The sequence below is a fragment of the Poecile atricapillus genome, chromosome 3 (assembly GCF_030490865.1).
Source record: "Poecile atricapillus isolate bPoeAtr1 chromosome 3, bPoeAtr1.hap1, whole genome shotgun sequence".
Taxonomy (NCBI): domain Eukaryota; kingdom Metazoa; phylum Chordata; class Aves; order Passeriformes; family Paridae; genus Poecile; species Poecile atricapillus.
The window spans coordinates 55,674,474-55,698,079 of NC_081251.1; the positions used below are offsets into that span (position 1 = coordinate 55,674,474).

At 37.4% G+C, this 23,606-nt stretch overlaps 1 protein-coding gene across 1 annotated transcript in view; it reads left to right on the forward strand.

The window, feature by feature from the left end:
* ENPP1 (ectonucleotide pyrophosphatase/phosphodiesterase 1) overlaps positions 1 to 23,606 on the forward strand; it is a 51,156-nt gene that overhangs the window by 12,203 nt on the left and 15,347 nt on the right. Inside the window, exons 2-13 of the mRNA XM_058836918.1 lie at positions 2,152 to 2,224; positions 3,616 to 3,732; positions 6,612 to 6,737; positions 6,900 to 6,960; positions 11,946 to 12,043; positions 15,592 to 15,671; positions 16,996 to 17,115; positions 18,236 to 18,345; positions 19,091 to 19,156; positions 19,467 to 19,539; positions 21,204 to 21,312; positions 22,468 to 22,599. Coding sequence (XP_058692901.1) covers positions 2,152 to 2,224; positions 3,616 to 3,732; positions 6,612 to 6,737; positions 6,900 to 6,960; positions 11,946 to 12,043; positions 15,592 to 15,671; positions 16,996 to 17,115; positions 18,236 to 18,345; positions 19,091 to 19,156; positions 19,467 to 19,539; positions 21,204 to 21,312; positions 22,468 to 22,599 — 1,165 coding nt within the window. The remainder of the gene's footprint in view (positions 1 to 2,151; positions 2,225 to 3,615; positions 3,733 to 6,611; positions 6,738 to 6,899; positions 6,961 to 11,945; positions 12,044 to 15,591; positions 15,672 to 16,995; positions 17,116 to 18,235; positions 18,346 to 19,090; positions 19,157 to 19,466; positions 19,540 to 21,203; positions 21,313 to 22,467; positions 22,600 to 23,606) is intronic.

Consider the following 23,606-nt stretch of genomic DNA (forward strand, 5'->3'; position numbering starts at 1 on the left):
GCATAAGACTCATAGGTCTAGGTAGCTGTTTGAAGATATGGGAAAAAAGCTGTTACAAACAGAGTAGCTGTGGGTTTTGCTTGTTTTAAAGTGTGTTTGTGTTTACATCTCAGAGGACATTCTACTCCTTGATCTTAGTAGCAGGGCCTGGTGGGAGCAGAGAAGCAATAATTCACCCTGAAATAAAATGTTCTCAACTTGGCTTCTGAAAAATAAATTAATCTATTTTAAGTTTAATAATAATAACAGTAATAATAATGTTAAAAGAACAACAACAGGTCTTGCCCTCTCTATTTATTTTGCTGGGCTTTGACATCTTGCATTTGAAGTGTCACCTACCTTCCTGTGCACCTGCTCTTTTCTAGGTGATATTTTACAGGAAGGATTTCAAAGGTCCTGAACAATTTACATTGTCAATACTGACATAACAGGAACTGCTGATTCTGCATGTGTTAGTATTCTGATTTAAAAAGTAAAACAACAACAAAAAAGTACAAAGCTCTGTATTTGTGGTCATTCTTGATAGTCAGATTTAAGAGACTTGCATCTTTCTGTAGTTTTTTCAAATCCAGGTGAATGCTAGATTTTTTCCCCCTTCAGTCTTTTATTATTTTCCTTCTTTCCTTGTCAATTCAAAGATTGGAATTGAACTGAAAAAGTGCTTATTTCTTTGCTGTGTGTGATGTTGAATAAGATTCCAGCGACTTGCTTGGTTCAGAATTCTAAGCCACAGCTTCATCAGGTCCAGCCTATTGTTCAATTTTTAAATGAATGGTATATATGTAATATTTTTTATATTGATTAATTTGGTTTTTGATAATTTTTAGTTCAAAAATTCAGAGTAATAGCTGAATTCCAATGATACATATTCCAGAAATTGCTTTCTTACTGTCTTTATCAACTGCTTAGTGAACAAAATTGTATAGTACACTAGAGTTGTTGAAAACAACACCAATAATTTTTGATTACTGAAGTGCTCTGAATATTTAAAAAGGATAAATCTGAAAAATAATTAGGTGCATTTTAAAATGGGAGGAATTTTTGCCACATCACAGTATGATTCAGGCATCCTACTCAAGGCTGACTCAGCAGATTTTGCTGATGGAAAAGAAAAAAAGAGACAGAGTTGTGTAGCCATGTATGTGAAGTCATTGAAGTATTGCTTCAATGTGATTTTTCCACAGAAAACAGTGACTGGAAAGGTGATATGTACACATTTTCCCTACTCAGAGCTCCTAAAATTCTTTTGTATAAGAAAGTTTTCATTATTGCAATATCTTCTGTTTCTGGACTTCTGGCAAAGTACTTTATTACATTCTACACTTAAATAGAGTAGCTGTTGTAACTGCATTGTTGGCTTTTCTTTAATTACTGTATAAACACTAATAGTACATCTACTTTTTCTAAAGAGTTTATGGAATGAATCCAATACTTAATGAGGTTAAAAGAAATCTGTCTCCGCATGTGAGTAGCCATTAAATCCTGTTGTGACATGCTGGACAAGGATAATACAGTGGTTTTTCAGTATCTTCAGTGCATCCAGGATCCAAAATGAACACAGCTATAGTTTCTGGTCAGTGCACGACACTGTGGTCAGTGTTAATGTGACATCCCACAGTTGCTTACCATGGTGTGGACCCAGATCTAGTATGAACTGGATACTTGGACGTGGGAAAAGGTTTTCCTGCCTAAGAAAATTATAGGTATCACTTAAGGGCTATGCCTTCTGTTTGTAGTCTGTGGTTAATGGCAAAAATTCACCTTCTTAGAACAACATACAAAGAAGGAAGGAGTGCAGTAAAAAAGTTTTCTATGAGATGTGTAAGAAATAGAAATACATCATCATGAATGAATGATGTAAAAGAAATCAGGAAAGACATGATGATATGTCTATGCTAAAGGTCTTGGGAAGAAATGAGATACATATATATAGACCCGTTTGTGGCAAACGTGTTCATACACTGCTAATTAATTGCAAGCAACATAATTACTTGTGGAAGTGAAAGCTGCTGGTAAAAACAGTGAAATCTGCCTCCAAATCAGCATGTTTATGAATTTCAGTACAATTGTATAGCATTCCAGAGAAAATCAGTGCTTTTAAAACCATTCAATGTAATTTAATATTACTTTCTTTTCCTTCCTGTCCCACAGGTCCTCTGTGTCTGCATGTTAACAACAATCCTAGGATGTATTTTTGGCCTGAAGCCTAGCTGTTCAAAAGATGGTAAATAATATGGCTTTTATTTAGTAATATTACTAAACAATTCCTTTTTCTTTCCTTTTTGTGAATTAATTTTTGCATTATCAGATTGCCACCCTTCTTGCTGCAGGAGGAGGATTACATGCATTGCTTGAAGCAATATCAGTAAGAGGGGAACAAAAATACCAGAAAATAAACCTCAGGTGTACTCAATGATTTTGTGTACTCACTTGAGAGGTAAAGTGATCCTGGTACTCAGTGTCTGATCTGGCAGCTTCCACGTATCCCAGCTGTCACTGTGGTGATGTCACATGGCTGGCTTTTTTCAGTTCACCATTAAAAAAACCAAAATGAAACAACAAGACACAACAACTTCTATTTCACGTTGTCCTGGAACATTTGTTTTTCATCTTTTCCAGTCAATTATGGAGGGAAAAAAAAAAAGTTATTTTTTTGCTGGTTAGAATTGTAGCTGGAAAACATTCCTGGTGGAATTCCTCTGTCTGTTTTCTGTCCTGAAAAATATGTGGTTTTTTCAATGGTAACATTTCTTCAGGTAGAAGGTTACAAAAGATTTTTATTTTTTTAAAAGAAATTAGGTTTCACTTTGGGAACAGCTATGAAGAATAATTTCAAATCTGAACATGAAATTATTTTTACTGAAGTTCAGTGTATAAAATTTCTGTTACAATATATGTAGGTTTCTTCTCATTTTATTACAGCTCTGCAGTATTGGTTCATTAATATCTCATTTTCCTAATATCACACACCTCAAGATTCTTCAGAAGAGGAGCCAAATGCTGGAGGATTTCCCCTTACTCCCTTCTGGTGATTGCTCAGGATTAGACAGCATAACCAAATTCTTAAGTTTTGTTAAACATTCACATCACCAGTTTCTGGTTGGGTGGTTTTTTTTGAATGATTATTCCCCTGCCCGCAGCAGCCCCAATGCAGTGGAAGAATGCTATGTCTTTTTTTCATATTTAAACTGAACCAAAAATAAACCAGTGAGCAGTATACTCAAGTTTGTATCTCTGGTGTCTGCTTTGGAAGAGCCCTCCTCATGTATTGAAATCTTATGTATTCTGAGTGACGGTACTCACATCTTCCTGTGACACAGAAAAGCAAGGAGAGTCACAACTAGCTTTTATTTCATTGGTTTCTGCCAATACTGAAACACCATGTTCCTGCTAAAAGAGAACTGAACCCTTTGTTCAATATGATGAAAAAATACTTTTATTCAGTAAGAGGAATCATTTGATTGGATCAAGACCTTCCTTTGGCTGTCACTGTTTTTGCAGCCATCCTGTAAGTTGTGGAACAGCCACTGTCATTTTGCATGCTGACAGTGTTTCTTTTGCATGCTGATTGCTTTGGGCTCAGCCACTGACATCTAACACTATCCAATATTACAGTGAAAACCTGCAAAGGTCGTTGTTTTGAAAGGACCTTTGGAAGCTGCCGTTGTGATAAAGATTGTGTCAAGCTTGGAAACTGCTGCTTAGATTACCAGGAAACATGTATACAACCAGGTAAGGATGGAAAAAAGCTGAGGGGGCAATCTCTCCTGTTCTTTGACAAGGGACAGCTCAGCTATGTGAGTACTGCTGTGGTCAGGGCTGATTTCAGATGGGCTGTGAGTGCAAATTGGGACTACTGAACAGCAGAGTGCTTCTCATGCCACTCGTCTCCCCCTTTTTGGGCTCTCTGTGTCACATTCCTGGATGGAGTTGCAGAGGTGACGGTGGCACTGGGGACTCCTGTGGAAACATCAGGGCTCTGCTACAGCTGCTGTTTGACACAAACAAAGCTTGTATTTCACCCAGCTGGACTACTTAGGAGCTGACATAGCCAGTAGGCTGGCTTTCCCATAGCTCTCCTGTGAGGACAGAGGCTGCAACAGACTGTGCTGCTGCCCTCCCCCTTGGAAGGAGGAGGAACAATGGCAACTCGAGGTCTTAGCCAGCTTTTTTGTTCGCTGGTGGTGAGACAACAGTGACCCGCATTGTCCCTGGCATCAGGGATGACTCCTACGTTCTTGGGCAAGCCTGGAATAGAAGTGCACCCTGCATATTGCGTGTCTGTCATCGCCTGAGTGAAAAAGGGGAAGGAGAGAGAGCTCTGTGAAAGCTGCCACCTCTCCTTTGCCAGCTGCTCAGGCCCTCGGCCTTGCTACTCCCCAGCCTGAGTGTGAAGCAAGGGTCATGAGCATGAACCAAGGCAGGATTACAAAACAGATTGCACTGGTGGAGGGATTGCGAAATCCTGGAGCAGCTGCCATGATTTGCCAGAAGGCAAAGGTCAAATAGACAAATGTGTGAAAAATACCTTGGAGAAATTTTACAGGGAAAGATTTTAGTGTGTGTAGAACACCAAGGGCAGCACTTGACTATTTTCTCTACTTTGTTTTTGCCTTTATGCTTCAAAAGCAGCATTCCTATCAGATAACTTTTTTTCTTTTTACTCCTCTTTACATACACTTGATCAATTTCTGGGTGAGACCACACTGATTTTAAATTCCAGTGTGGACTTTGAAAACCAAGGAATTAAACTGAGCTCAGATCCCTGCTTCAGTTGACTGCTATTAAAAGGTCAAGTTACACATATATAGTTGATATATCCAGGTATATAATCACATGGGTTTTACTCTGTTTTATTATATCACTCCCCCAGAGTATAAACATTCTTTGAAAACAAGCTGGAGAGTCTGCCTTAGCACTAGGAATGTGAATTAATTCGTTGGTGGTGTTTTTTGTTTGTTTTTTTTTTTAATTAGCCTTAACATCAGTGGAGAATCAAATTGCAATTTCCCAATAATATCATCTTACTAGAACCAAAATAGATTCTTCTCTCTCATAGAAGTAAAGATCGATTTGGTATTAGTGGAGTTACTGAAGTGTGGCAACCCGAAAGTGAGATTAACCTCCTGACAATGCTTTTAGGGATTTCTAATTGCTAGTCATGTATGAAAATTGAGTATCCTCTGCTCAAACATTAGATTTGGCTTCCATGTCTCTGTTAAGATCTTCACTTAAGTATTCACTCAGCTGGTAAATTCACTGGTGTTTATCCTTACAGAATGTAAAGGATCTATTTGTGTTTATGACTGATAATAAACCATAGAATCATAGAATATGCTGAGTTGGAAGGGACCCATCAGGATCACGCAGTCCAACTCTTGGCCCTGCACAGGACATACCAAGAGTCATACCATGTGCCTGAGAGTGTTGTCCAAATGGTTTTTGAACTCTGTCAGGCTTGGTGCTGTGACAACTTGCCTGGGGAGCCTGTTCCAGTACCCAGCCACATTCTAGATGAAAACTCTTTTCTTAATACTACTAAAGCTCACCTGACTCAGTGTTATGCTCTTTCATTGAGACCTGTCACTGGTCACCAGAGTGAAGAGATTGGTACCTGCCCCTCTGTTTCCTGTCATGAGAATGTTGAAGACTATAATGGGGCGTCTCCTCCAGGCTGAACAAACCAAGTGACCTCAGCTACTCCTCATTGGGCTTCCCCTCTAGACCCTTCACCATCCTCATGACCCTCCTTTGAACGCTCTCTAATAGTTTAATGCCTTTCTTATATTGTGGTACTCAAAAGTGTCCCCAGCACTGGAGGTGAGGCTGCTCCAGCTCAGAGCAGAGTGGGACAATCCCCTCCCTTGCCTGGCTGGTGATGCTGTGCCTGGTGCCCCCCAGGACAGGGTTGGCCCTCCTGGCTGCCAGGGCACTGCTGGCTTATATTCAACCAGGACACCCAGGTCTTCAAATGATAGAACTGGGTAGTACTGGAACATGCCATTCAGAGAAACCAACATGGTTCTCTAATAGTCAGCAATGGAGCTGAAGTCAGTAGGCCTTCCTGTGAGCTTGTGTATAGAGTCTTAAATAGTGGCAGTGATGCCTATGCCTAAGAGGTGCTGAAAGAGGATGGAATGCCTGATGATGACTGGTAAAATCCACTGTGACTTCAAATGTAAGTCAGAATAAATTACTGCTGCTCAGTGTTTTCTAGGCATTCCAAATTCAGACTCAATTTTTTTCTCTCTCTGGTGGAGCTTTTTGGAAACTTCTTTATAGTATGAGCTTACCAGATTAAACCACATAAATTACTATATTTCAGGAGCTCTGTAAAATGTATTCTTTCTGATCTGTGATATTTATACCCATGTGCTGCATAATTGTATTCTGATGACTATGCTCTTGGATATTTAGTCATGGGTGTTTCTATTTCCTGAAGTGCCAAAGTTTGTGATACTATGCATGTATGAGATAACTCATTATCTCTATTACACCTGAGGACTATTTCTTAGTGAGTAGATATTTGAGACTGAACATTTGCTTTATTTGTTCTGGATTTACAGCAGTATTAATCATTGTGCTGTCCTTCTCTCTCACCTGTTTTTTAGCCCACATATGGACCTGCAATAAATTCAGGTGTGGAGAAAAGAGGCGACCAGAATATCGTTGTTCCTGTTCAGATGATTGTGTAGAAAATGAAGATTGCTGTGTCAATTATCAAGCTGTTTGTAAAGGTAAATATCATCAACAAATTACTACCATATGTACCCATATTTGTATAAAAGGAGCAAGAACATAATATAACCTTAAAAGCATCTGGTAAAATTAAAAAAAACTTGCATCTATCAGTAAGAATGTACTGTCTTAAAAAATAAATTGCACTCATTTGTTTCAAGGAGAGGCAAGCTGGGTTGAAGAAGAATGTGAGGACATTACTGAACCTCAGTGTCCGAAAGGGTGAGGAAATTGTACATTTGCATAGTTCTGCTCTTTGCTTGCATTTCATTTTTGAGATTGTTTTCCCTGCTCTGTCTTCCTGGGACCTGCTTGCCTTTTACATGCGCAGTGAAATCAGCTGCCAGGCAGAGATGAACACCTGTTCAGCCAGCATTTGGTGGTGCTTACTAACAGATCAGGTTGCTCTATCTCAGCACTTGCTTGCCTTGAAAGATACGTCTATTCCTCAACCCTGCTGTGTCTCACAGCTGTGTGTGCCCTGGGCAACCCTGCCTAGTTTCCAGCCTTATTGACCTACATGTGCTACAATACCCATCATTCCAAATATTTTGGGACCCATCCAGCAATCATAGACTCCTAAGATGGTCTCCCTCCCTTGCCTCTTTAAAAGACCTTTCCAATAGCTTGCATTTTCCAGCCTCAGAACTGCAAATTGTGGGCAGGTCTCTGTTCCAGCTCCACCAGCAGTGGGACAACGCTGTTTGTAAGCTGTCTGAATTACTTTCTTTAAAAGGTGTAAAGTGCCATGGGATCCTTGTATTCTCCAGCTCAGCTCCACACTGGGCCTGCTCCTGAAAGTTATGTGTACACTGTGTGAGGAATGACTCATGTGGTTTAGGGCATCAACACTCAAGTTTGAATAGTACAGCAAACCTCACAGCCAGGAAAAAAAATCTTGTATTGCTTGAACTGTTTGTGCTGTGGGATCTTCTAACTAACTTTATAGTTAAAGTTTACTATAACCTATGATTGTATGTGTAAGCTACCAATAGAAGTGACTTAAATTCTTGATTGATTTATGTTCTAGTAGTAAATACTCGCTAGACACGTTATGGAACAACTATATTCTTATCTGAAGAGTATCAAAAAATATGGACCTTATTTTGACCAGATTTTATTTTGATTTTGAAATTACAGTGCAATGGGATATTTCTAGTAAAGTAAAACCATTTTATTTTGTTCTTACGTCATTACTCTTTTGACTTAAGATATTTAAATCATGCTATATTTATTCATTGGAGTTATAATACTGTTGAACAAAATGCAATTCCTTTTGAAATCTTTCACATCAGTTGAGTACCCTTTGCTCTGATTCAGAGCACTAACAGATGCTGACATGTCAGAACCTTCATCAGGACAGAAACTGGAGCTTCTGTCCAGCTTGTAGTCCGCGTCCCCAGTAATCTGTGTAGGAAGGTGATATAGCCAGATGGCTCTTGAAGTTTTTTTTGTCATTAACTTTTGTTCTGAATTCAGGAGCCATTTGGGACTTTGTGCTGGGGACTGAGTCTAGGATTCTGATTTCTCTAACACAAGGTTAGGAAGTGTTGCCCCCAAGAGGTTGGTAAACAAACAAAGTTGCCCTAGGGCAATTCCAACAAGTTGGTTAACTTGTTTTTAGGGTTTTTTGTTTGTTTTCTTTCTGTCCAGTTTATGAAAGGGATACATAGTTACTCCTCAAAAATTGTTTTAATCCTGGTAAACCCCAAAATGTTGCAATAAAACCTAGGCCAGGAAAGCCTGATGTGTGGTCAAAGTTGAATCAGTGTTGATTTAAGGTTCATCTTGGACTATTAGCACACAAGCCTCTCCCAAAAGTTACAAGTCTGTAAACAATCCACTTCTTCCTATGCTGTGTGGTAGGTAGGAGTGCAAGTGAATTTAGTTGCTGTGCTCATTTTGAGACTTCAGGATATCAGTTCTGATTCTGTACATATTAATACAGCATATTTTGTGGGTTCAGATTGCTGGTTTTATTATGTTTTAGTTTTAGGTGGGTTTTAGCTGTTCTTGTGGTGGTTTTAGTTTTAGTTGAGTTTTAGCTGCACCTGTGGTGCAGAATAGACAAAAGGTGACAGAGCATTCAATGACAATCTGAGAAACCCCACTGATTTCAGTGAGACTGATCAGCTGCTTAAAATTAAGTAGACAACTAAGCCTTTCCAAAACTGGGTTCTATGTTGTTTAATAGGGTTATAAAGTTAATAAGCTGTAAGATCTCAGGAGTGGTCTAGTCCTTCCCACTGTTCCAGGAGTGAGATAATACTCAGAAATTTCAAACCTACTTAAGCAGTTTATCCTAGTACTTACACAGATGGCTTTTCTGATGACTTTTTGCTATCTTTTTGTCCTCATGTCTTTTTCTGTATTTCAGGCCTGTTACTATTTGCTCAATCTTCATTGAGCTGTAAGAGCATCTGATTACTTTCCTCTTTACTGATCTGTCTTTTTAGCTGGATATGACTCTTATGCCTCCTGTTGAGGCTTTCTGTACATTTGGTGGAAAAGAAAGCTCTTCTTCCTGTGCTTTATGGCTGTATATAGGCAGTAGTGTATGACTGTGTGTGGGATAGGAAGTTTTCTGTGTACTACATTAAGCTTTTCAAGGGCACTTTCTTTTCCTTCCTATTTTGTTTTCTTTCTCTTTCTTTTAATTATGGTCTAACCTGCCTGCAGTGAGGGAGGTCAACTTGGCAATGTTGTCCATGGTTCTGGCCTCTTGATCATCCAGACTGGTGAACCTACTAGACCACAGCAAGCCAGTGTTGCCTGCATAATGTTTCCATAGAAGCTAGTTTATAGGAGAGGATAATTGCTACTGCATTTCCTCCAGTTTGGAGTCAGGATGTGACTGTGGCCTCCAAGAGCTGTGAAACATGCTTGTCTTACTGTTTGGACACAGCCAGCATGAATCACCAGCAGGACCAAAACTTGAGCCTCCCAGGCTTGCTTGCTCATGAGGGCCCCTTTGTGAAACAGCAAGTGCAGTCTTGCCTACTGACAGGAAAAATAGGTGGAAGTGGCTGATATACCTCAGAATGAAGCTTGGGTCAGTTTGTCTGGGGATTTTACTGGAGCTGTTCCAAAGAGAGTGCAGTTTAACGTGGTCTGTCATGCTTTGCTTCGCTGAGCACCAGGGCAGATCGGTAAATATATGAGTTTTGGCATGTGTAGAGTATACAAGAAGTGAAATGGGCAATCGCCCTCGTTGTGGCAATGGCCTGTTTTGCCAAGTTTAATTTTACATGTGCGAAGGGGTCAGTAGCTAGATTTGCAGACAGCCAAAACATGTATTTAACAGTTGGTTTACTTGTAAATGCCAAACCAGAAACTGTTGCGTAAAGTCCCTTCCTAAGTGGTTGTTTTAAGTTTGGTGGAGTTTTCTGGTTTTGGTTTGGCTTTTTCTCCTTTTTTTTTTTTTAAAGTTAGACTTGTTGGTAAGTAATGTTGAAAAACCTTTGCCTCAAAGTAACATTTTATTGCCCACAACATTGCAGTGAAGATTTTTAGACCTCTGCATCAAAGTGAATCAATTTATTGAGAAGGGGCATGGAGAAGAAAGGTATTTGCTTGCTCTAAACTTGAGAGATCTGAATCCGTGGTGCAAAAAAATACTCGTTATATGGGGAAAGGTAGTGGATAAAGTTTCCTTACTCTGTTCTGCCATACAGCTTTAGTTTTGACCTGAAAATCATTAATTTCTTGTTCCCACCTGTGTTGTATAAATTAAAAAGAAGGCTACAAGCATACATCTTAGACATCTAAATGTTTTATTGTATCTGGGGTATAGGGTAGGCTATATAATAATTCTGACTAATGAAATCCTTTTGGCTGAACTGTTGTCCAAATTGTTGGTTAAAATTTGGTTAAGATAGACATGTTTTGGTTGCCTGACTATTCCTTAGTTTAATATAGTCATGTTTGTTTGACTGACACACAGCTTATAAATGTTTTCTTTGTAAATGATTCTTCAGATTGTTTTTGTGGGGTGTATCACTAAAAAAATTGTCCACACTTTATAAATAGTATTTGTCTTCTATCCTCATTGTTTTATTTTTGGAAACTAAAGTATAACAAAGTTTTAAAAAAATTGTAAATATAAAAGGGGAAAATGAGCTTGCAATAAAATGATATTTTAATGTTACAATTTTATAAATATTAAATTTATTAATGAAATTCCATGTTTTCAATAGTTATTGGTGCACAGGAGTGATTTTTTTTTTCAGTCACACATGCCCTCATGTCTATAGGTCAAACACAGGGTATGTTTTCTTCAAGGAAGAAGTTACTGATGTTACAGAAGTTACTATTCCTGTCTGTGATGCAATGTTTTAAGTACTTACAGTTGGAGAGAAATCTTTTGAACAGGGCCGAGTCTGGGAACAAGTCAAGACTGGAAAACATAGGTCCTGTGGAGACTGGAAGGGGAGATTTTATTTTTGTTGGTTCCAGTGAAATAAGTTTCTGAATTTATCTGTCAAGTTCTTGGCAGAAATGATGTTGCAGTGTTTCCACAGTTGCAGGACCACATTTTTTGAGTTTGGATATTGGTAGTACTCCTGGAGCAGTAAGCAAATTCTTTTTGGTTGGATAAACTTTTCTAGGATGAAAGGAAAAGTATGTGTTTCAGTTGCTGATTTAACACACACTGTACATTAGACTTGCTTACAGTCCTGTGCACTGTACATATATATGAATTTATTTTTTTTTTCATCTACATTACAGCTTGTTCAGGAGCAAAGTGAATAAAGGGAAGTTCAGCTTTGCATTGCCCTATTTCTTTCCCTGCTCTTAGCTTGGTATAGGAGAACAGGGTTGGAGGGGCTGAGCGTTGCTTCAAAGGGTCTGATTTCAAGATAAGGAGTACCAAACCCACCAGATGGGTCATCTGAGCATCTTGGCATGTTCTTCATCTCATTGGTGTGTTTGAAATCAGGCCTTGTCATGACTTTTCCGTGCATGCCCGACTGCAAACCTCAGCCTCTTTGGGCGCAGATTGTTCTGCCAGCCTCCACGCAGAGGGACTGGACAGCTTGTTTGCTCACCACTGTGCCAGAAAAATTCCCTGCTGAGGAGGACTTCCTTGGCCTGGCTTATACCCCATAATGAACATTCCCACTGTCTGGGGGAAACTTTCTTGAAATTAGTGATAGGAAACTGTTTCTCAGAGTCTGTCTTTTAATACTCAATTTCTGTTTGTTCAGATTTACCAAGTCTCCAGTGTTACTATTTTCATTGGATGGCTTCAGAGCAGAATATTTGCAGACTTGGGGTGGACTTCTACCTGTTATTAGAAAATTACGTGAGTAGTTTCTTTGTCTAAGAAATATTATGACGTCTTACTTGGAAAAACCCACAGATGCAGCTTTTCTCACTCTTTAAAATCCTCACTCTTCTGCCATGAATATGGAAGTTGTTTCCCTAAAGAACACCCATGAACAAAGAATTTGAGGTGTTGGAGAATAGAAGGGCAAGAAAGAGAGGGCTTGAGGAAAGGGACATTTTGATTTTTAATGAAATCTTTTAAGTTATAACCCCTGTTATATTTATGAGGTGGATTTTTTTTGCTGTGAGGTTATTTTATTTCTCAAAAATAGAAGCAGATTCTTTTTACTCTGTAATTCATATCATCTCATATTTGGTGGAATGGCTTTGGAAAATGCAAAGCAAGTTAGAAAGCATTTGATTATATTTGGAAAAAGAAGAGAAGGAAGAGACTAAGACGAGATTATATAGAAGGGCTGGTAGAAATGTAATGAATCCAAGAGAACCTTAATTTAACAAACATTTCCAGAAGAAATATTCCTCGGCTTTTTTAGTGTCTTACTTGATTTGGTAGTGTCTAAATAATTTTAGTTACTTTTCCTGTTTCTGTTTTGGCTGTGGTCTGTAGAGAACTGATGGTATTTCTTGTCTGAAAAATATGCCAATCTTCTTGACATTCATAAATTGCTACCTGGGGTGCCTGGTTTCAGTTTGACTAAAAATAAATCAGTAAAAATACTTGCTTTTTTACACAGTGTTTTTTTGCAACTTGAAGTGTTCCAGAGGATAACAATTCGCAGATGTATTTGAGGTTTTGGGTTCTTTTTAGATTTGTTCCATGCTAGAATAAAATGAGACACTTGCAAAGTTTTCATTAGATGCAGTTATAAAAAATTTAAACTTCCTAGAAGATTTCTGGGACATTTCTAGGAGAATCTGGCTAGTACAAATTACTCTAGCTCTGCCTGAGATACAAGGTAGAAGTGTCACAAAGCATCTGTAGGGCTTCCAGTCTGTGATATCCACTTACACATGTAATTTCTTAATTCTTTGATCTGGATAGACTACAGTGGGACTTCTCTCATTGACTTCTGTAATTAGCTTGTGCTTCTCTTTGCACTGGACCCATGATAAATTCTGACCGCTAAGAAATAAAAATATCTTTGTATCTTCATGAAAATCATTTCACTTCTCCACAGCTATGAGGTTTTTGATGGTCAAAATGTATATTTTTAAAGGACTCTAATACCAGACTGCCTAATAATACATGTTTTACATCCAACAAAATACGTTAATTCTGCATTACGTTTATGGTTCTAAAGTACTCTGGATAATTTTTTTGGCAATATGCTAAAGGCTTTTGCTGCATAATGTGCTATGGGATTTTCTGTTTTCTTCTTTCTTCCCTCCTAGTAAAAAATTGGTGAAATGCACAGATGAAGCAAATTTTCTTTAGTAAGAGAAAAATATTATCATTAATGAAAATTGGTGTCACTGAGGTGTATATCCCATAACACTCTGAGGGCCTGTGGCTTCAAATCTCTGTGCTTTATGTTCCATGTGTCCAAAAATAGTGGAAGCAGTCATATTGAAAAAAATAAACTTCTATATAAGTGAGTAGATACTCCTGCAGGATTTTACTATTCAGAAGAGGGTGATGAAATCTGTTCCTCTGTGTAGACAGGTAATGATAGTGAATAAATTGCTTGACTATTGCTGAAATTTTTTATTAAATGATTTCAGAGTTCAGAGCTGCCCATTTATAGGACTATTAAATTTTCAAGATGAGACAGTTTAAAAATGCATTTACAAAGCAATGAACAGCTACTCACATTCAGTAACTTATTGAATTGCCTGGTTCTGTGTTAAATTAGGGCCGTGCTAAATGCCTGGATTTTTCTTCTCTAAAGCATTTGATGACAAGTGCAGAATTCCAATAGATAAAAATACTGCCTTTATTTGGTCCTGGTCATTCAGCCATACTTACAGGGATATTCTGGTGTCTCCTTGGAGAGATCTGTCAGAGTAGATGTTGTAAGACTATCATAACTTCACTTTTACCATGTTTTGTTATACATTTGCTCTCCCTGCTATTTGAAAGATGGACAATTCAGCACAGAGCTGAGGGATTTTAGTGAACCCAGGCATAGTCTTGCTGTGCGCATGTGGTGTTCAGAAAAGACATTTTTATATACAATTATGCTGTAATATTTTAAGTTTTAGCTAAATTGTCCTTTTGTCTTAAATAATCTTTAAATCATCTTTAGCTAAGGCAATGAGCCAAAAAGATAACTCTTGTGGAAAGTCCTAGCAAAATTCCCTTAGGATTTTTGGTAAAACTTTTAAAGTGTGTTTTTCCATTACTTTAAAAAGCAAAGCAAAACAGCAACAAAAAAAACCAAACCCAACCCCCCCCAGCCACCCACACCAAAACACTAAGATTTTGGAAAACAATCTCAATACAGATTTGGAAGTAATAGAAATGTGCTAGGTGTTTACCAGTAATAAAAAAAGACACAAGTGATTGTACAGAACACAAGTGTGGGAGGGCATGCCTGTGTGACTTGAGAGGATTTATTTTTCTGGCCTGGCTTCTTTTATCTTGATTGAAATAATCAAATTGATTATTTCAACTGAAATCAAATTGAAGCCCCAATCTAATGAGTTCAAAGTGCCTTGATGCAACACTTCCTATGTTATGAAGCCTTTTATTTCTATTCTATTTATATTGTATATAATTACCCAGAGTCATAGTGAAGATGACCCGGTGATGTTCTTCCTATAGGGTCATTAATTTTGGTTCTTCAGAATCTGTTGAAGCAGTTTTTGTATTTTTTAAGTTGTCATGAAGGCTTTTTCTTTTTTTTTTTTTTATTTCTGAAAATTGGGGCCCACACGTTTGCTGGTGGAAATTTAGATCCCTTAAATAAGGGGGCCTTGCTTAAATTTTGGCCTTGCTAATGCTTCTTCATACTAGCCAATACTGTAAACTAATCTCCCTAAAGCCATATGATTTGTCTATTGAGATAAAGAAAACTTTGACATTCATCCTAGAATAAGAGCTTATTTTTCTATTTTAAAAGCCCCACAAACAAGGAATGAAGACTGCAAAATAAGCAGCGATTTGACAGATGACTTAGAGAGCCAGGCACTACTGTGTCAGCGGCCACTTCACCTCTGGGAGCACCCAGGGTTAAGTGTCTGCTTGGTCTCAAGTTGCAGACTGCGCTTTTTGCATACCAGGGCTACTTTGGAGGGTGTGATTTCTTTCATTTTTCATTCTTATCTGTACATCCCTTTCACAAAGGCTGTAGGTTTTGCTCATGTGACCATTGCAGTCAGCTGTTAGGCAGATAGAACATTTGTGTTAATAGGCATTTAGCTTGTAAATGAATATAGGAAGAAAACTTAAGTATTAAGTCCACAATTTTAAAGAGTGAAAACTTTCTGGGAAATAAATTCCAGCTCCTTTCTATTTATTTATTTATTTTATTTATTTATTAAATAGTTATACATCTTTATGAGAGAAACTTGCAAGATTTTTATTTCAGTAATTTTGCTGACTTTCTTTGTTACTTTCTCTAGAGAAATGTGGAACATACACTTCCAGTATGCGACCAGTGTATCCTTCAAAAACTTTTCCCAACCATTACTCCATTGTTACAGTAAGAATTCTTGTATATTATATGTTTCCACTACTGTTCATTTTCAAGTTTTCTCCAAGGGAATAGTATATTTTGATGCATTATTAAAATAATTTGATTTCCCTTCAGAATAGGAAAAAATATGTGTTATATTTATGTATTTTTAGGTTAACTATTATATACTATTAGGTTAGCTATTATATAATGCTACAGCTAAGTGTCAAGATCTAATGTAAGTAAATCCAATTCTTCCAAGAGTAGCTGTGAAAAATCCCATATAGCCAAAAGTTTACATCACTTTACAACTCCTCATTTCTGTAAATATTTCCACTAAATTGCAGTTTCCTCTCTTGGAGTGGGAGCAGCCTGACTGCTTTAAGTTGCCAACCTTATTCCACTTCATCAAGGTAGCCTGTCATGATGAAAAGAAGGGTATAAATGAGAGGAAAGATTTGAGCATCATGCTGGTATTGGCTGGCTCTGTGTGATGGACCGTATCCAAACCTGCACAGAAATGTCACAAAGCTGATCTTATAAATTTGCCATCTCTTGCATATAGGAGGAAAAAGAAAAATCAAGGTTTTCAACACAAATGCAGGGTTGGAATCCAGGACATCCTTTTTAGTTTCATCGTGCCACAACTAAGATTCAATCAAATACTAGGATCTGCATTTTCTTCCCAGTTTGTCAAGACCTTTGGTGGGAGCAGAAGTTCAGGAATGAGATGCTTAATTGTGTAATTCTCACAAATCTCCATGACTGAATATGCAACTAAGAAACATTAATCATGCCCAGCAGCCATGTGAGCTGTAAAGTAGAGAACTTTATTGCAACTCCTCATTCTTGTGAAAAGTAGCAAGGTCCTAATGGTGGTAGTGTTTTATCCATTATAAATGTAAAAAGAGCCAGTCTGCTTAAAGACAGGGCACAAAGTCTACTAAAACTACCCAAGACCTGGTGCCTGCACTTCTTTGACTGCTCACGTAATGGTTTTCTACAGCTAGAACCTTTGCTCATGTGATGGAGGTAATTAGCGTAGGTAATTGTTTTGTCTTTGGTACTAAACATACAATAGATGTGTGAACTGAAACAGTGTCCTTCAGTTGGATCCCAAAGAACTGTGCCAAATTTTTTTAAATCTCACTGAGAAGCAAATAAGGGTTGGAAGGTAGGGCTTGGATGCAATGAGGGATGATGGTGCTATTGAGTCCTTAGCTGCTGGTGGAGTAGAAGTCACCAGTAGAGTGACTGTTCAATGGATATATTTGTCTAAAGGACATGCTTGAGTTAGCTGGAAGGTTCTTTTTCTTTAGAGCACTGCAACAAGGCATACTCTCAATTACAGGGGCTGTATCCTGAATCCCATGGTATAATTGATAACAAGATGTATGACCCCAAAAGAAATGCATCCTTCACCCTTAAAAGTGAGGAGAAGTTTAATCCGCAGTGGTACCAAGGCCAGCCTGTAAGTATAAATGCCATTCTGAGAACGTACATCACTCTGTTATGTTACCTAATATTGCTTGGATGCACAGTTATGTTGAAAGAGTACAGAGGGTAATTCTAAGTCAGCCAAGAAGTGTTACTCAGCACCACTAGGAATTGCAGTACTAGAGCTGCAAAATAACAAATGAAACAAAATGTAACAGGTTTTGTTGAATTTAAACAGAATGTTCTCTAAGGAGAATGCTGGATTAAAATAGCTAATATAGCAAGCAGATTTTGGTCTGTTTTTAACATGAGTGGGCTTGCAGCTAACTCTGGTGAAGAAATCAACAGACCAGTAAGTTTGAATAATAAGCAGTAATAAAGGTTTCTGCTCTGCTTAAATTACTTGTAGGTCTAAAGATGTGGTTTTAAAAGAAATTGTCTCAGCTCAGTTATACACCTATGGCAAAACTAATGAGATTGCCATGAAAATGAAGTGGCATGGAAGAGTTTGGGTGAGCACTAGCCTGAAGAGTAGCAAAAGATCAGATGTAACTATTTTGTACATGGGAAAGACTGGGGTTTTTTTTGTTTTTGTTGTTTTGTGTCGTTATGTTTGTTTTGTCTTGTTTGGTTATTTTTTTTTTTTTCCTTGAGGAAAGAATGCACAGGTGTAGAATTTGCAGGCCATTGAGAATAGAGTGATGTATGATTTAGGCAGGAAATGTGTAGAAGGCATAAATCTGTAAACCAGAGAGCAGCAGTAAGATCAAAAGAACTGACAAAAATGCTGTTTCCATATGTCAAGATTGTGTGGGACATAGATCCTTGGAATATTCCCACCCCTTCTTGTGTCACTGTTTATGAGACGTTTCCCCTTCCTGGGGATTGCATTTCTACTAATGGTTCCTACCTCAGTCCTGGCTCTCCGTGGCATTGCAGCAGCAGGGATGCGAGTGTTTGCTGCAAGGAATCAGCCTACAAGGTGTATCTGGGCTGCAGATAGCCATGGCAGCCAGACTGACTGGAGTGCTCCATGGCACTGTTAGTTTTGGATCTTGCTGAGGGGTGCAGGGTTGGTGAGGGTGGCTGTGGGCCTGGCAGTCTCTCAGCTGGTTGGGTGACGGGCGCTAACGATGGGAAATGTTCTCTGGCAGATTTGGCTCACAGCCATGTACCAAGGGCTGAAAGCAGGGACCTTCTTCTGGCCTGGGTCTGATGTAGCAGTGAATGGAACCTTTCCAAACCTGTATGAAATATACAATGGGTATGTAAACACCTGTGTCTCAGAGGAATATTTTACATTAATGATTGCAGTGGGACAGGTGCCAGAGAGAACATAATTTTTTTCCCTACTTTTCTAAATAATTTTGTACTATAGGGAAAAAAGGCTAAGATCCAATTAATTTTGTTTCAGTATAATGTTTAATTATCTTTTCATTCCTCAAGAAATGTTTTAATGGTAAGATGTGTAAAAATCAGCTTTAAGCGTAACCAGCTTTGAAGCTCTAGTGCTTTACTCTTTCTGTTTATAAAAACCTTTTCTGGCTGGTGTAGAATATTTCAATACAAACTTCTTATGTAGTGAATGGATCACGCTTTGATGTGACATTGCCCATGAAAATTAGTCTTACTGTTGACTGTGGTAAGCTGTTCCAATTTAAAATTATTTTCATTACAGATTTTGAAAATGTTAAGGCACTCATATTTAAGTCAGTGATTGCTCTTCACTGGAATTAAACATTTTCTGCTTAATGAACATGTTTATCACCATTTATCTAATAATCTCAAATCTTGCCTAAGAAAGGTTTCTCATTTCTATCTTAGGATCACTTTCTCTTCTTACACCTTTCATACAGGATGGAATTTTTGATTCAAATTTGATACAAATTTGTATCCTGAAAAAAAGCCTGTAATGATTTTTTGGTTTTTTTTCTGCTAAAGTACAGTGATTTTTTTGGTAATATATGGCTAAAAGATTTAGCTCTTGATATTGTATTATTTTGATGCAGCTCAATCCCCTTTGAAGAAAGAGTGGTGAGTGTCCTTCGCTGGCTGCAGCTACCTGAAGATGAAAGGTAGGTCTACATTTGCAAGTGCGAGTTCCTGATTGACTGGTATTACAATGAATTACTTTGTAAACACAATTTCTATATTAAACAATACATTATGATTTATTCTATCAATATTAAAATATTATTTAGTGCAAACCTGTTTCTCTGACTGAAAACTTTTTAAATTGCTTCTGTCCATTTAATGTATTCTTCCTCTGAATGACAGTGTTGTTTCCAATATTTGTTCTCCATTGTTGAAATATAATCTCTTAACTGTCTCAAACTGTCTCAACATGTATGTAAAATATTACATTTTTGGTACTGTTTGATATAGACCACACTTTTACACTCTGTATTTAGAAGAACCAGATTCCTCGGGCCACAAGTTTGGACCAGTAAGCAGCGGAGTAAGTAATTTTGTAGTTTCTTAATTCTATTTTATTTTTTTTTTAAATTTGAAGCTTTGCTCTATAAATTTCATAATCCATGTTAGGATAACTAAGATCATGTGAAGTATGCTTTTTTAGGAAAAAAATATGAATAGACAGTCCATCCATGATTAGCATTGATATAAACCATATAATAGCCTATTTAGTAAGCCTAATTTTCATTTTCTTCATTTCAATAACTTTTAAATTACCAATGCATGATTGGGTATGTCTTGTATGTTCTTTTATCTGCTCCTAATGGTTCATGTTGATTTTTGGCGTGGGAGGGGAGTGGAGACAGAAAATTTGTATAATTTCAATTTAGCAAGAACAAGGGTTTGCATAACAGTGTCCAAGTTGTGATGATTAAGTATTCATGTTACAATTGTCATTCATTTCCCCCCAGTCTCTGTGCTAAGGTTGGGTGGATTTTGGCTTTATCTCCCTTCACTTATAATCTATGCCTTCTCAGAAAGTGACAGATAAAAGAACATGGGCCCCATCAATCAGTGATTTCTAATATAAGTAAGAAGTCTTTGGACTGCTACTGTCTTAAAAAGTACTGAATAGCTTTACCTTTTAAAAAACCAAAGTGAAAAATGCAAAGGAAAATGTTCTTGAAATTCAGGACCTTTGTAAAATTCTCCCATCTTGAGGAGACAGGGAGTTTAGGCATCATAAGTGGGTATTTAGCTTCAGTGGTGACAAGAGTAAAAAAGCTCTTGCCAATTCCTCTTGAGCTGTGAGTAGTTGCTATTCGTGTAAGGATGTAATAGACATAATTGGAACCACAGTACAGGGAAGATTATTAACTTGGCTATCCTTTTCTTTCCTTAATGAGTGGATGTAAAGTTCCCTATGTCAGGAATGCTCTGCGGAGAAAGACCCTGCGGATTTGTATATAGTCTCTGCAGGAACATCTCTTTGTTGATACAAAGCAAGACAGCTTGTACTAGCAGTTCAGTGAGGTGACAGAATTACTTCATTGGAAAATACTTTTTTTTTTTTTTTTTAACCTAGCAACTATTCAAAAGTAGCTCCAGTACTGTACTTCTGCAAGTGAGCTTGGGCATCAGACCCCTGATCACAAGCAGTGCTAAACTGGTAGTTAATTTTTTGCCTTTCTCAGTTTATTTAAAGTAGTGTGGCTGGATATTAGTTTCAGAGTACTACTTCAAGGACAGTTTGCTCCAATTCCCAACAGACATTTTGAGGAAGGGTATTGCAGGCTTGGTGTCCTCTGTTCTATCCAGCACATCAGTATTTGCATTCTTTGTCATTCCCTGCTGTCCTTGGTTGTGCCCAAGCACAATGCAACATCCTCAATTTCATACTTTAAAGCCACCCTCACTGGTTATAACCTGTGTGGTGGTTTTTTGATGCTTTTGTTTTGGGTTTTTTTCCTTCTTTTTTAAGCATCTGCAACTGAAATAGCACCTAAAAATATGTAGCTGTGTCGTAGTGCAGTATGGGACAGAAAAAAATTGGGTTAAGGGCTGTATAGTGTAGATATAGCCAGTCTTCTCTAGGGGGAGGTAACTGAACAGTGAGGGTGATATCCAGTCTGCAGGCTCTTATTTTCATTTTGACATATTTAACAGTATTTTTAACATTTACTTTACATTCCTGTTTTTGTCCTGCAGGTCATTATGGCATTACAGAGAGTGGACAAAATAGTAGGGATGCTGATGGATGGTCTAAAGCAAATGAACTTGCATAAATGCCTGAACATTATTTTTATATCAGATCATGGTAAATTTGATTTTATGAAGTATATCAGAACTTCAAAGAACTGTCTTTATAAAGTAATATTCTGAATTTATACTTGTATGTTTCTGGCAAGATTAACAAAAGGAATTAATACCTATAAAATATGTTTTATATTATCAAGATGATATGAAAGATAATCAGTGTGAGAGAGAGACTATTTTATGTAGGGGTAAAGAAGAGCAAGACATAGGAATTAAATAATTATCATATTTTATTTCTAATTCCTTTTGTGACCATTAGCAGATGGTAAAAGAAAAACAGTAAAAAATGTGACCTGTTAAAAAATGGATATAATTTTCTTCTGTCTTCTAACTACATTGCACAGCAACAGTTTACAAACTGCAGAGGAACTGAAAATACAAGCTATATCTTAATTTCCATTATCAGTTCCCTTATATGTTACTAGAAGGCTGTGAAAATGAAACTTCGATTTAGTTTTTTAGCTTTTCTGTATATCTGGAATTATTCCTGTAAGTTATGCATTTAACTATTTTTTTCTGCTGCTTTTCTTGACAAATGAAATATAAGCACACTTTCATGCAGCACAAAATTGACTTGCAAAACTCATTGCCACAGGGAATGGTGCAAGTCAAATACATTTACAGGCTTAAAAAAATTATGACACTAATAAATATTATGATGATGATGATGATGATGCCAGGACTTATTTAAAGTAAGAGTTCAAATGCAATAAACAACTCAAAGCCCCTTTGGTTTCTGAAAACAGGTAAAGAGCATTGGGTGAAGGACTAGTCAATAATTCTGTGCCTGTTGGGTATTTCTTTAGCTACGTACGGAATATTATTAGGTAGGATACTGGGGTAAATTAATATTTGGTCTGACTGTTACTACTGTTCTTAGGCTCATAAGAGTTCTTTTTCCTTTAGAGAAGAAAGTTTGTCTATTAAATTGGAGAGTCTTTCTCAGCTGAGGAAATGACTGATAGTGTTTATGCTTGGTTTTTAGTCTTCTATACATGAGTAATTCGGTCTTCTTGGGTCAGATGCTTTGGGATTGCTGATAAAAAGACCAGAGAAATTACATTTCTGACTTCTACAACTGAAGTTACATGTGTCCTTAGCAAGGTGACTCTACACTGATATTCAATTTTAAAAGAAAATGTATTTCCTTTTACAGGGATGGAAGTCGGGAGCTGCGGAAAAACAGCATATCTGAACAGCTATCTGGACAATGTTCAAGATTTCATAGTTGTACCCGGTCCTGCAGCTCGCCTAAGACCTAATAATGTTCCAGATGAGTATTTCTCTTGTATGTAGTTGCTCAACTAACTTTTGTTATTTGGTTATATGTTTTTGTACTTTACAAATACAAACTTAGGATCCACATCTTCCATTAGTGAACTTGAGTGAATGCCAACTAGGGACAACCTGGACAATGATGAAGAGGAAATACTACGTAGGGTGTGCACTTGTGCTTTTAAAGACCATTTGACTTTCAAAGTCCGAAACTGTACTTGAATCCCACATTCAAATACATAAAAACATTTGATGGGCTGCCTCAGAGTTACCAATTGCAAATACGTCCTGTGTTGTGAATGGCATTCCTTTGAATAAGATCACACGTGCACAAGACAGCCCCAAAATCCTCCCTTCATGTCTCACCTCATTTCCTAATTTATTAAGTTTTGTATAAATCTGCAATATTTCTGCCTTAGAGAAATATAAAATTGTTACTATCATTTATATATTATTTTGAGTATTATGTTTCCTAGTTATAAAAAATTGGCCTAATGGCCTGACAGTAGTTGAGTAAACTGCAAGTAAACATAAATAATAAAACTGAGTAAAAATCAATGATTTTTACATTTAAACATCTGTACATAAAATTACAAATTTTAAACTCTGGTTTGTTAAGCAGTCTTATTTTAGGCGAATATTTAATCCCTGCAATTTTTGGTACTTTTTAGTGTTGAATGCAGAAGGTTTCTTCATGTTTCATAGTATTTTTTGGGTGTATTGGGTTTTATTCTGTTGAGATTATTGTTCTCTGTGCCCTTTAAAACTTTTAGACCTTAACCCCAGTGACTTTAAGTTCTGTTTACTTCACTGCTTGATGCTATTCTAAGCTGTTTTAAATATTTAAATATTTTAATTGGAGAACATGGGAGTCAAATGCAGTTTCAGGTTCTCCTTGGAGAAGTTCAGGGAGAGAAGTAGTGCATCGCGTCCTTTGGAGGTGTGCACTGCTATAATGAAGTAGCAGAGCTGTCTTTGTAGCACTGCATGTATCTGTGCAGGAATTATGAAAGGCTCTCT